The sequence below is a fragment of the Sorex fumeus genome, unplaced genomic scaffold (assembly GCF_029834395.1).
Source record: "Sorex fumeus unplaced genomic scaffold, SorFum_2.1 ptg000010l, whole genome shotgun sequence".
Classification (NCBI taxonomy): Eukaryota; Metazoa; Chordata; class Mammalia; order Eulipotyphla; family Soricidae; genus Sorex; species Sorex fumeus.
Genome location: NW_026606067.1, coordinates 25,786,500 through 25,798,715, shown reverse-complemented (window position 1 = coordinate 25,798,715; position 12,216 = coordinate 25,786,500). Strand labels below are relative to the sequence as shown.

Below are 12,216 nucleotides of genomic sequence, written 5' to 3'. Positions count from 1 at the left end.
AATAAATAATATAGTAATTTTCTAAAGTCCTAATAATTCTGAATCAGTAAGAACCCATTGAGGTGAAGAAAAAATGCAGAAAACCCCTAAACCAGGGTCCAAGGAGCAACACATTGTAGTGTGGGTCACGTTTCAGGGTGATGGTCTTGAAATGTCTCCTGGACTGCTGCCATTCATCTAAAACACAGTCCTGCGTTGTGTTACAGAGAGCAGAGGGGGGTATGTGGGCCCAAGGCAGGACCAGTCCCTGGCCCAAGGCCACCCACAGTCAGTGACAGGTGGCAGGAAAGGCGCTGCATCCTTTCAGTTCTCACTGTGCCCACCATGCCACTGAAACTAAAATTGTATAAGACTTGGAGCCTGAGGTATAGTACAGCGGGGAGGGCATTGCTTGGTGCAAAGTCTATCCAGTTCTGTCCCCAGCATCCCACATGGTCCCCTGAGACAGGAGAAGTGATCCCTGAGCACAGAGTCAGGAGGCACTGCTGGGTGTGGCCCCAAACATCCATGCCCCCCTGCAAATGTGCAGGTATCTTACTCAGTCCGACAACAAGAGACTGAATAACCAGTAACCATGGGAGGGTCACAAAGAAGCAGCACCAGAACCTGACCTGTGATTCGGTCCCACCAGCTTGTCCCTGTCCCTGTTCCTCATGGCAGCCTGCAGAACCTGGCCCATGGGACAGTGTCGTCATGGGACCTGCCACCTGCTCAGTCACATTGTCTAGCAGAGTAGAACTGGTTTGTTGCTGGAACATTGAGGTGCAGGAGAGGGCCAGAGCTGATAGCATCCTGGGCTCCAGAGGGAGGACTTCTGCAGGGAGAAGTTGGGGGACGGAGCACTTAGAGAGGAATTTCCCCAAGGGACGTGTCCCCAAGGCTTTCCTATCTCTGATCCCAAACATTGAAGAGAGTTCAGTCGATGCACTGTAAACAGGCAAATATTAACGAAGGGGAGGTCATTGGCGTGGGCTGGGGTGGAAGTGTTGCCCTCTCGTTCAGAGGAACTGCTCTCTGGTTCACACAAGCAAAACTGAGCAGTTTCTGAAAATTATTTTCTTACAAAGCTTTTCCAGCAGCAACTTCCTTGAGCTTTTTTTGTTTTCCTGCTAAAAGTGGATATTGTTTTTGTTTTAAGAAACTTCTCCTAAGGAAGAGAAGTCTAGGAGGGAAGTGATTGGTCTTGAGGGATTTTAGAAGATTGGCTTTTGTCTAGCTAATTTCTGGCTAAGTTAAAATAATTCCAACCTGTGCTGAGTAACTGATGCCAAGATGATCTGTCGCTGTGTATATGCTCTTCCACTAATGTGGCTGATTTCTGCCTCCCAAGGTTTGTATGTTTTAATTAACCTCAGTACTATGGGCTGTGACTTAAGGAGCATTGTGTTTACAACCTCAGTTAAATTTAACCACATGAAAATGTATTCCCTTTATTGAAAAATCCTAAATTTCCTGGCCTAATGCTCTGTCCTTCCTTGGGGCTTAGGGATTATTTACTGATGATTCTGTTCTATGAAGTGCATGTTAACCTGCTTCCTCTACTCTTTCTGGGGGCAAAATAGTCCCATTTGTAAAATGTTAAGAAACCTGATTAGCTAGTGACAGGCTCCAGAAAGTTGTTTCTTCAGGGGTAAGCTCGAGTGAAAATCCTGTAGTTCTTTTGGAAAGAAAAGTTGGGAATTTTTGAAAGGGAAGGATGTGGATGCTTATGACCATTGACCAGGACAAGAAGACAGGGGCAATAGACTCCAAGAGAGTCTTCAGAGCACACTGCATGTGGGGGGAACCAACTTGTTTTCTTTCTCCTTCTAGAAAAGAGCTGCCCAGAGCTACCCTCTGTGGACAACAGCATATTCGTTGGAGTAGAGACGCCAGGACACCATCTAGGAACTTACATCTGTGTCAAGGGCTACCACCTCATAGGGCAGAAAAGCCTGTCGTGCATGACCTCTCAGGGGTGGGACGCCCCCACTCCCAGCTGCCGTGGTGAGTCTCTCTTCTTCCACCTTTTCCCTCTGCTCAGCCACTTCTTTGACACCAGAAGGCTCTTTCACTCTGCGTGAGGTGTCAGGAAACCTTTTCCACCCTCCAGGAGCCCTTGCATCGAGCTCTCTCTGTTGCAAGTTCTCTTCCAAGATGCAACTCTGATCAATGTTGATTTAGATGAATCAGACTTCATCTGATTGAATCAAATTGAATAATAGAGCCTAGTTGAACTAGATTCATGATAGAATCAATCATCCCTACAAAACAGTTTCTTCCACATATTAAAACTATTTGAGGGGGTGTGGTTTAATAGCGGGCTGGAGCGATAGCACAGGGGGTAGGGCGTTGGCCTTGCACACAACCAACATGGCTGACCCGAGTTCGATTCCTCCGCCCCTCTCAAAGAACCCGGCATATCTCGCCCGCACAGCAAAGCCTGGCAAGCTACCTGTGACGTATTCGATATGCCAAACACAGTAACAAGTCTCACAATGTTACGGGGCCCGCTCGAGCAAATCGATGAACAACAGGAGGACAGTGACAGTGACAGTGGTTTAATAGCACACTGTTTTAAATTTTTACATTATGAAAAAGTATAAACATATACAAAAGACAAAGGCAAATTCCTACCCTCTGGCCCAGAGTCAGTGATGACCAGAACATGCTGACCCTCTTCATCCACACCAGTGCTCCTCCAGGATTGAATAAACAAACTGAAATTGGTAAAGCAAAGGGCTCCACCCAGGGTCTTCTGATGCACCAGTTGGGTTCTGGCCCTTCACCATATTGGTAGGAATATCAGAAAGATTTAGGAATTGTGAAAGCTCCCCAGGTGATCCTAAGAAGGGAAGTTTGAGGCCCTCTGACCTATACCCTCACCACGGACCTTGAAGTCACTACATCAAAATTCTTTATTGGTCTGTCTCGTAAGTCTTGAGAGGAGAAGAGTTTGTCTTAGTTGGCGAATGTGATAACTAAGATCCAAAGGATTTGCTCAAGTTGACAAGTTTTTTTCTGCTCTCCTCTGAGCCAGAGGGAGAGCTCTGAACTCAGATCCACTTTCTCCTGAGAGTTTCTGAGAATATCTGTGCCGGTATTCCCTTAACTGCTCTGCCTTCAGTGTGCTTAACCTCTGCCCATGTTCCAGAGTCACTGTCCTCTGCATATATCCTTCCTCTCACCTGGGAAAACAAATCCAAGCAGTAAAATGATGATGAGTCATGAGTCTATCTGGCACATGGAAGGGACAGAAATACTTTCCTCCTACAGACTACTTAGCAGGAAGGGCAACTGCCAGCAATTTCCAGTCATACGGGTAATGACTGCTGGCCAATCGTTGGTCACTCTGCACACACCACCCTCGGTTACTGACTTTCTCACCCTGCATGGCCAGTTTGTCCCCATTTCAAATGTGCACTTCCAGTTCTCATTCTCATACTCTCTCTGACGCCTGGCTTTCCCCATCTGCTCTCTCTCCAGTGGGCCACTGTCCTGACCCTGTGCTGGAGAATGGTGAGCCCAGTTCCTGGGGGCCTGTACATGAGAATGACACAGTCGTGTTCAAGTGCAATGACAGTTACATTCTGAAGGGCAGCAACTGGAGCCAGTGCCAAAAGGACCACATCTGGGCACCTCCCATTCCTGTCTGCAAAAGCAGTGAGTATAAGGACAGCAGGCATGAGTCCCAGTGAGGCAGATGGTCCTGAAAGTGCCCCGACCACTAACTCACTGCAGGGAGCCAGACAGCAAGTGAGCTCCTAGGGTTAGCCTCGGCCAGCAAAACGGGCTAAGCATAGCTTTACATGCAGGGGTCGGTGGAGGCTAGACCCCTGCCATCATGTGGTCCCTTATACCTGATCTGGAGCAAACATGGAGCACTGAGCTGGGAGGAAGCCTAGAGCACTACCAGTAGAGGCCAGAAAAAAAGAAAAACAAGAGAGAAAGACATTCGACACTCCACTCAGGTGAACACATGGCTCTTTCTCCTTTCCTTTTTTTTTTTGGACCACACGTGGTAGTGCTCAGGGGTTATTCCTGGCTCTACATTCAGGAGTTACTCTTGGTAGTGCTTGGGGGAACCATAGGGGATGCTGGAGATCGAACTGCTGTGTCCAGCAGCAGTGGTAAGCTCAGGGCCCCCAACCGTTTCTTTTCAAATTTTAAAATTGTGACTCAAGTGGCAAAGAACATTCCTGCATATGCAAGCATCTGCATCTGATCCCATATGTTTCCCCAGGATCCACTGGGAGTGACCACAACAGTGATAACATTTTTTCTACAATGTGACTTAAAGCTTTTATTAAAGCAACATAACAAAAAGTGTTGGGGGAGCCTTAACTCCTCCCTCGCAGAGATATGAGCGATGTTTCTCTGCCTTCTCTCATTACAATTCTCATTACAATTACAGCTCTGAGGAATTGGTTGTTTCATGAATTTTCTTACATTTGTGAAGATAGTTTAAACAAACAAATGCGCACATGGGCCTACACACATAATTACCTTAAAAATTGAATGTTTGGGGGCCGGAGCCATAGCACAGAAGGCAGGGAACTTGCTTCGATGTGTCGGGCTTTATCTCAGACGCTCCATATGGACTCACAGCTCAGTCTCCTTTACCTAGTTCTGAAGAGGACATCCTGGCGGGCGATCCCAAATACATTAGGCCATAGAGAACTCGCCTATTCCAATCAAAACACTCTTAAAACTCACCAAAATAACAATGAACACAAGAATCTGAATAAGCCTTACGTAAAAGAACAGAATCCCTGGAGCTGCACTGCTGGCCCAACATGCGACAAAGAGGAGCACCAAAGAGGGAGTATTCTTTTTTCTTAATTAGTTAAACACCATGAGGTACAGTTATAGACTTACAAATTTTTGTGCTTGGGTTTCAGTTATACAATGATCAAGTACCCATCCCTCCACCAGCGCCCATCCTCCACCACCACGGGTCCCAGCATCCCTCCCACCCCCCATTCTCCCCATCCCACCCTGCCTCTGTGGCAGGGCATTCTCTTTTGTTCTCTCTCTCTAAGAGGGATTATTTTTAAAGAGGAAACAGGAGACCCTCCACAGGGCTCTCTAACCTGCACCAGGATTCACCCCTGAGCACAGAGCCAGGAGTAAGCTCTGAGCACCGCCAAGGGGAGCCCAAACCTTTCTCAGGCCAAGAAGGGAACATTGCTATATATTTTTAAAATGCTTTTTAAAGGTGACAATATTCACGGGGTCTTTCTAAGAACAGCTTGTATAACTATCCCCCGACATGTTAATATCTGCATGTGGTGTGCCTTAACACATGTATTGGTTTGGGAGCCTCACCCAATGGTGATTCTGGGGCTGACTCTGGCTTCTAGGGTATGCAGGGGACCATGTTATACCAGGGGTCAAGACAGGCTCCCACCTGCAAAGCCTGCACGCTGCCCATCAAGTCATTTCAAGCCTATAAGGTCTCATGCTGAACTCATTTGTTTCTGTAGTTTTGCTATAACAAATAATGATGATAACAAACAATAAATCTTATTACGTATATAGATTTATGCACACATTTTTAAAGTTTCTGCTATTGTTTCCTTAGTATATATATTTCTAGAATCAATGGTCACAGAATGTCATTATATGCAAAAAGTGCTTAAGAATTAATTTTTGGATATAAAATAAATATTGAAAAATCAGCAGTTCTACCCTTTAGTAGTAATTATTAGATGAGGATTAAAATGTGAAAATAATTCCATTTATGAGAACTGTATGAAAACATACTGAACATAAAATAAAACTTGAAGAAATGTAAAGATTTACTAGGGCCCTAGGTGGGCAAAATCAGCCTTAATGTGCAATCCTGATCTAATTTTCAATGAATATTTTTATTTAGAAACCTATTTGAAAGGGCATATTCTAGCATTGCAAGTTGTTTACTTATGTAAAGGCTTTTGGAAAGAGCAGCTAGGGACAGAGGGTTCAATGGGCTGAACGAAGGCCTTGCGTGCAGAAGGCTTGTGTCCAATCCACGGCACCGCAGGGCCTCTCTTAAAGCCAGAAGAAAAAGCTAAAAGGGATGGTTTTAAGTTTTTAATTAGACTGGGGACAGTACCAATTAGTCCATCAGCCCCTGCCCGCCCACCCCCGACACACACACACACACACACACACACACACACACACACAGCCCTCCATCCGCACCCCCCGCAACTCCATGCCTGACTAGTGGAAAATGCATCACTGAGAATTAACTGCATGGACAGATGCAGTCGCCCAAGTTCACCACTCTCCCAGGAACGTGCCTTTGCTGAGCCGCTATCGTGCATGCGTGCCTGCATGTGCAGGCCTGGCCTCACAGCTCATGCTCTCAGTGCCCTGAGAATGCTCTCTGCTGCACTTTGTCCCCTCTACTCCCCTACAAACTTCAGGTGCTGGTCTTTCTTGTCCTTACACCAGATGTAGCTGGAACCAGACATCCTGTGTGCAACTGGCGTCTTTCTCCGTGGATGGAGTGCACCGTGCTTCACCCTGTCAGCACTGACAGCTCCCCTGATTGCCAAATGACATCTCTCCCCTCCTCTCCCTTCTCTTCCTCCTCCCTTCTTCCCCCTCCTCTCTCTGTCTTCTTTTCCCTCCTCTCCTCTCCTCAACCAGTTCCCCTACTCTTCACTCCCTTCCTCTCCAGACTCTCCCCTCTCCTCTGCTTTCCCTCCCCTCCTCACTCCTCCCCCTCTCTTCTCCCCTTCTCCCCTCCCCTCTTCATCTTCCCTCCCCTTCTCTCCCCTCTCTTCCCCTCCCCTCTCCTGTCTCAAGGTCCAGCTGCTCTTCCTCTGCCTGCGCTGACCTCCCCTGTACAGCAGACATGCCCTTCCCCGCAGATTTTGCCCATCAGAAAGTTCTCCTCTGTTGTCAGAGCACCTCTGGGGAGGGGTCTGCCCAGGGTCAGGCCAGCAGGACTCTGATGGGTAGAGGACACACACCAGGAGGGGCAAGTGCTGACCCCCCATCATCTGATACCTGTCCCTCAGGAGACTGTGACCCTCCAGGGAAGCCAAGCCACGGCTACTTCGTAGGAAGAGATTTCAGCTCCGGATCTAGGATCACGTACTACTGCCAAGAGAGGTAAGGACACAGCTTCCCACTGAGCCTGTGCTGCCCTGGCAGCTCAGATGGGGGTGGGCGCCCAGGAGTGCCTGCCCACTTCCCTGAAATCTAGGATGCAGGGTCTTGGGTGGACCAGTTCCCAGAGCTGCTTTCCTATTATCAGAATCCCACACTTCTGTCATAAGGGAAGGGCCACTTGTTCTTACGACAAGAAAAGGGATTCAGATGTGTTTCCTAAAGCATCTCAGAAGAAAATCCCCCGCAAAAACGCAGGTCACAGGAGTGCACAGAAATAAGGCACTGAGGGTGCGGGAGTGTCCAGCCTGGAGCAGGCGCCCAGCGGCTCTGCTCCTGCTGCAGCCTCACGGAGCCTGTGGCCTGTCGCCTCTGACCTTCCACCTGTGAGGGTATACCTAGGGCGTGACCCTCGTCTGTTCTCCCTTAGAAGCCAGGACTTAATCGGTGGACTTGAGGGCTGTGTAAACTTTCTGTATTTGTGTTTATAGAGGACAGATACCTTTTAAATGTATTGAACAATAAAAAAAAAAACTCCTAAAAAGTTCTGAGTATAACCCCACACAAGAAGATAATTTCCATCTTTCTGAAATATGTGTACATTCACCCTGAAATACTCAGACACACACACACACACACACACACACACACACACACACACACTGGGACACTGACAGGCACTCATTCTTGGAACACTGACATACACATCTCCCTGATGCCTACACACAGCACTCACCCCCAGACGCCGACACACGCACTCACCCCCGGACACCGACACATGCACTTGACCCCGGATGCTGACACTCTCACCCTTGATTCTGGCACTCACACTCCCACCCAGATGCTGACATACACTCATGCTCACCCCCAGGTGCCCACACACTCACTCCCACCTAGACACGGACTCACACACATGCACCCCTGCCCCCCGCACCCCCCCTCGAGTTGACACACACTCACGCCTGCCCCCACGCTCTCGGGCAGGTTCCGCCTGGTGGGCACACAGCAGCAGCGTTGTGTGGACGGGGAGTGGAGCAGCGCACGCCCAACCTGTGAGCTGGTCCCAGACCCTCTTCGGACACAGCTGGAGGAGGCCATGGTGAGTGTATGCCCTGGGTGGTCCCTGCTACCTGCACATAGGTGAGCCCATGCTCTGGCGTGTGCTCAGCCTCTGGGCTGGCCCCTGATGTCACTGCACTGTCATGAACAGACACACGTGCTCCCCTCATTGTCATTCCTCAGGCTTTCAGAGCACAGAAAGTCCTAGCTGAGACAGAGCACTGCCCAGGGAAGTCACAGACTGTCTCTTAGCCCCACTCAGGCTGGACTTCTTGGTTTATGCTGTTTTGCACACATTTGCATTTATATGAGAAAGTAAGCATGGTATAGTTAGAAGACAGAATAATGTTGAGAACTGGATCCATTGGAACCAGCCCCATTCTGAGTCCATCAGGACCCAAACTTCTGCTCATGGGCCCCAGACAGGCAGTGGGGTCTCGGGTCTGATGCTTTGACTTAAAAAACTACTTTTCTTCAGCTTGCCTTTCAGGAGAAGAAGGACCTTTGTGAAATCATAAAGAACGTTACCCAAAAATTAAAGGAAAGCAATTTAATGATGGAAGAAGCCAAACATTTCCTGGAGTTAAAAAAAGCTGAGTTAGAGGCAAAACTGTTAAAAATAAATAAAAATAAAGGCAAAAAAGGCAAAAATATTGCTCTGATAATGTAGCTAAACAGCCCAGGCAAAGACACATCCCCATGAGGAACTGGAGAGAGAGTGTGCAGAGGTGAGAGGATAGGTTTGCCTGGCAGGTGACCAACCTGGACCTGATTTCCAGCAATGCCCAATGGCTCCCAGCATCACCAGGAGTGACCCTGAGCACAGCAGGGTGTGGCCCGTCCTCCTTAGCCCACCCTCCTGCCCCCACAAAAGAAGCATACACTGGAATAAATTTTTCTTTTGGTTCTGAGATATGTTTTTATCTTTCCCTTGTGGGGGTGAGATGCAGCTTCCTAACAAGTCAGGGTGCAGGAAGACACAGTATGATCAGCTCCTGCCTGAGACCAGGGGTCAGCAGCACATTCCTGGGGAGGGAAAGATCCAGCTTCCTGTCTGTGGGAGAAAAGGGAGGCCAGGAGCACAACTGAGAGTGAGTCTCATGTTTTAAGACGAGAAGGAAATAGCAACCTCAAAATAATCAAAATTAACTTCTCCCTGGAAAAATAAACAATGACACCTTGAAAAGGACAATTTGGATAAGGGAGCAATAAGGATCCAATCTGTCTCCTAGGTACCCCCTGCATCCACTTTGGAATTTGATTTCCAAAGCTCCTGTAGTCAGGCTTCTCTTTGCATCCTGGATGGAAGGTGGGCCTGTGCAGGGCTGGAGCGATGGCACAGCGGGGAGGATATTTGCCTTGCACACGGCCAACCCAGGTTTGATTCCCAGCATCCCATATGGTCCCTCAGCACCACCAGGAATGATTCCTGAGTGCAGAGCCAGGAATAACCCTTGAGCATCACCGGGTGCGACCCAAAAAGAAAGAAAAAAACAAAAAAAAAAGAAAAGAAAGCTGGGCCTGTGCAGCCAATTCGTCAGAGGCAGGGGATACAACACAGCCTGTGAAGATGCCAAACCAAGAGGATGCCATGGACCCATGGGTGACTCCTGTTTCTCTGACCTCTGGGTGACTGCTGTTTCTCTGCGCTCTAGAAGGGCCACAGAGATAAGACAAGGTTGGGGTGCATGTGGCCAGCCCCAGCCTGAGCCCTGGTACCTCCTGGTCCCTGAGACTCCTGGGCACCTCCTAGAGCCCCAGCGCTACCAGGGTGCCATCCTGGCAAGCCCTGGCACCAGGGCCCAGCACTATCACACGGTCAGGCCTCACACTGATGCACCAGTCCTGTGGGCAGAGACTGGCTGGGAGGAACCACTTAGAAGCCCCCCCCTCCATCAAAAGCACATGGGGCATCTTGATGAAACAGTCCTGTCAAAATGATGAAATAGTGGAAAGAAAGATGGCAGCCTCTTTGGAGCTTTATGGAAAGCCAGGTATGAGCCGGTCGTGATGGGGTGACTGAAACCTCATGGGAAGGGGGCATTCCCGGCTCGTCCTTCACGCCCTACCGAGGTCACATGTTGCCCCCCATGAGCGGCTCTCCGCACGGCCATGGCTCCAGAGCCACAGAAACCAATCTCATAATTATCTGACTCTCAGCAGAAATACGTCCGGGCTTAATAAGTAAAATACCAGAAATCCAAAATCGTGCGGCCGCAATAGCGTCCATGCAACATCATTTGATTCTTGTAACCAGTTGTAGAAAACAAATTATTTCACAATGCCTTTTCAGCATGTCTGATTTGGGAGTGTAAACTCTAAAAAATACTGGTGCATCTTTTGTCGAAACAATGAATCTAATCAAAGTAGATAGAGTGTTAACTAGAATTCATCTGCCTCTCAGGCATTGGGAGAGTTGGGAGGGGGAGTTATTGGGGTTCTTGGTGGTGAAAAATAAGTATTGGTGAAGGGAAATGTGTTTGATAATTGCATGACCAAGACTTAAACCTGAAAGCTTTGTAACTTTTCCCACAGTTACTCAATAAATAAAAAAATGATGAAATACACAGGACATAATGTCTGACGCCTTGGAGATCTCTCTGAGAGAAGCTATGAGCCCTCCGTGGACAGCAGACAGGTGCCTGCACTTTACCTGTTGTGTTTGGGGGAAGCAAACACCTTCATGAAGCAGAGCCGAGGGCTCAGGACAAGGGTGGGGCTGTGAGTGAGGGGAGCAGGACAGTGCATTGGGCCACTCTAGTGGATATTTGGGCGAGAAAGTCCCATGTCATAGGGGCTGAGGAATGGAGTAAGGCTGTTTTTGGAACATCCCATTCCTAAGATTAATGTGACAGGAGTAAAGCCATTTTAAGCTTGAGGTACCCAATGTCTTTCTATCTCTATTATTCTCTACTACATCACACTGGTGCCTACGCTAACAGGACTTTGAAAGCTTTTGAAATGTGAGAACTTAGCCACATTTTAATAAATCAAAGCATAGCCAATGTTGTGCAGCCTTCCACAGTGACATTAGAAACAGGAATGTTAAAAAGAGGATCTTAATTTAAAACGAAGTATGGAATTTTAAGGGCTTGTGTTGGTTCCCATGTAAACCTTTATTCTGTGGATGGACCAGACAGTACTATGTAAAGACTGGTTCAGAATAACGAAACCACAGGGACTTATTTCTTCAAAGTCTTTCCTAATATCTAAAGTTAAGTTAGATGAGGTTTTCAGCAGCTTTTTTAGGTGACACAGGTGCAGAGAAGGGGCACAGTCGGGTGTGGTCTGAGCAGCCCCTGGAGGACCCACATGGCAGCCCCAGAGGGTGGAGATGGCCCAGCAGAAGGGTAAGGCTGAAACCCAGACCCCTCACCTCAGATACAGCCCAGAGAGCAGCTGTGTGCTCCACCCTGATACAGGAGACCGCTGAGGGCTGCTGGTGAGATGCTATGGGGCTTCCTTCACAACCTCCTTGGACAGGCAGTGTAGATCCAATCCCAAGCTCCTCTGAAAGCCAATATAAACCCACCCAAGCATCCCTCTGAGAGGCAATGTAGACTGCCCCTTGGAATCATTCAAGAGCAAGTGTAGATCCACCACGCTCTTCTGAGAGAGTGTAGGGAGGACTTGGTGCTTCTCTGTGAGAGAGGGTAACCCAGCTCTGACGGTCCGCGTGGGCACTCACGCCCCTCGGGACTACCTGTTCCAGCACACAACAGGACTCAGCAGCTGATGGAAAGTCTACCACATTTTTCACTTTCTGGGATAGGAAGGAGACCAGCACAGAAAAACTCTTCCCTCCTACTGGCTCTGGGATCACAGACAGAGGACTCTCGGGGGTCCACCCAACCCTGCAGAGCCAGAAACTTCCAGGTCAGTCACACTAGATCTTGTCAAAACTCTTGTGTTTTATGAAGAGAAAAAAATCCTGGCATCAAATTCATGTTATCTTTCATTTAGGGGAAATGGTTGGCAGAGGAGAAGGTCAACTATTACAACATATGAGCCAGGGGGTGTTGTCATCGGGTTAAGCTGAGCCCTTCTGTCCACTATTAATCATTCACAAGGCCA

At 48.4% G+C, this 12,216-nt stretch overlaps 1 protein-coding gene across 1 annotated transcript; it reads left to right on the top strand.

Annotated features, from left to right (window-relative positions):
• The first annotated feature begins 983 nt into the window (after positions 1-983).
• On the top strand, positions 984-9,053 carry C4BPB (complement component 4 binding protein beta). The gene is made up of 6 exons (XM_056110762.1): positions 984-1,330; positions 1,813-1,986; positions 3,466-3,642; positions 6,993-7,086; positions 8,068-8,182; positions 8,621-9,053. The coding sequence occupies exons 1-6, from the start codon at positions 1,273-1,275 to the stop codon at positions 8,810-8,812; spliced, it is 810 nt and encodes a 269-aa protein (XP_055966737.1). The 5' UTR covers positions 984-1,272; the 3' UTR covers positions 8,813-9,053.
• Positions 9,054-12,216: the final 3,163 nt, after the last annotated feature.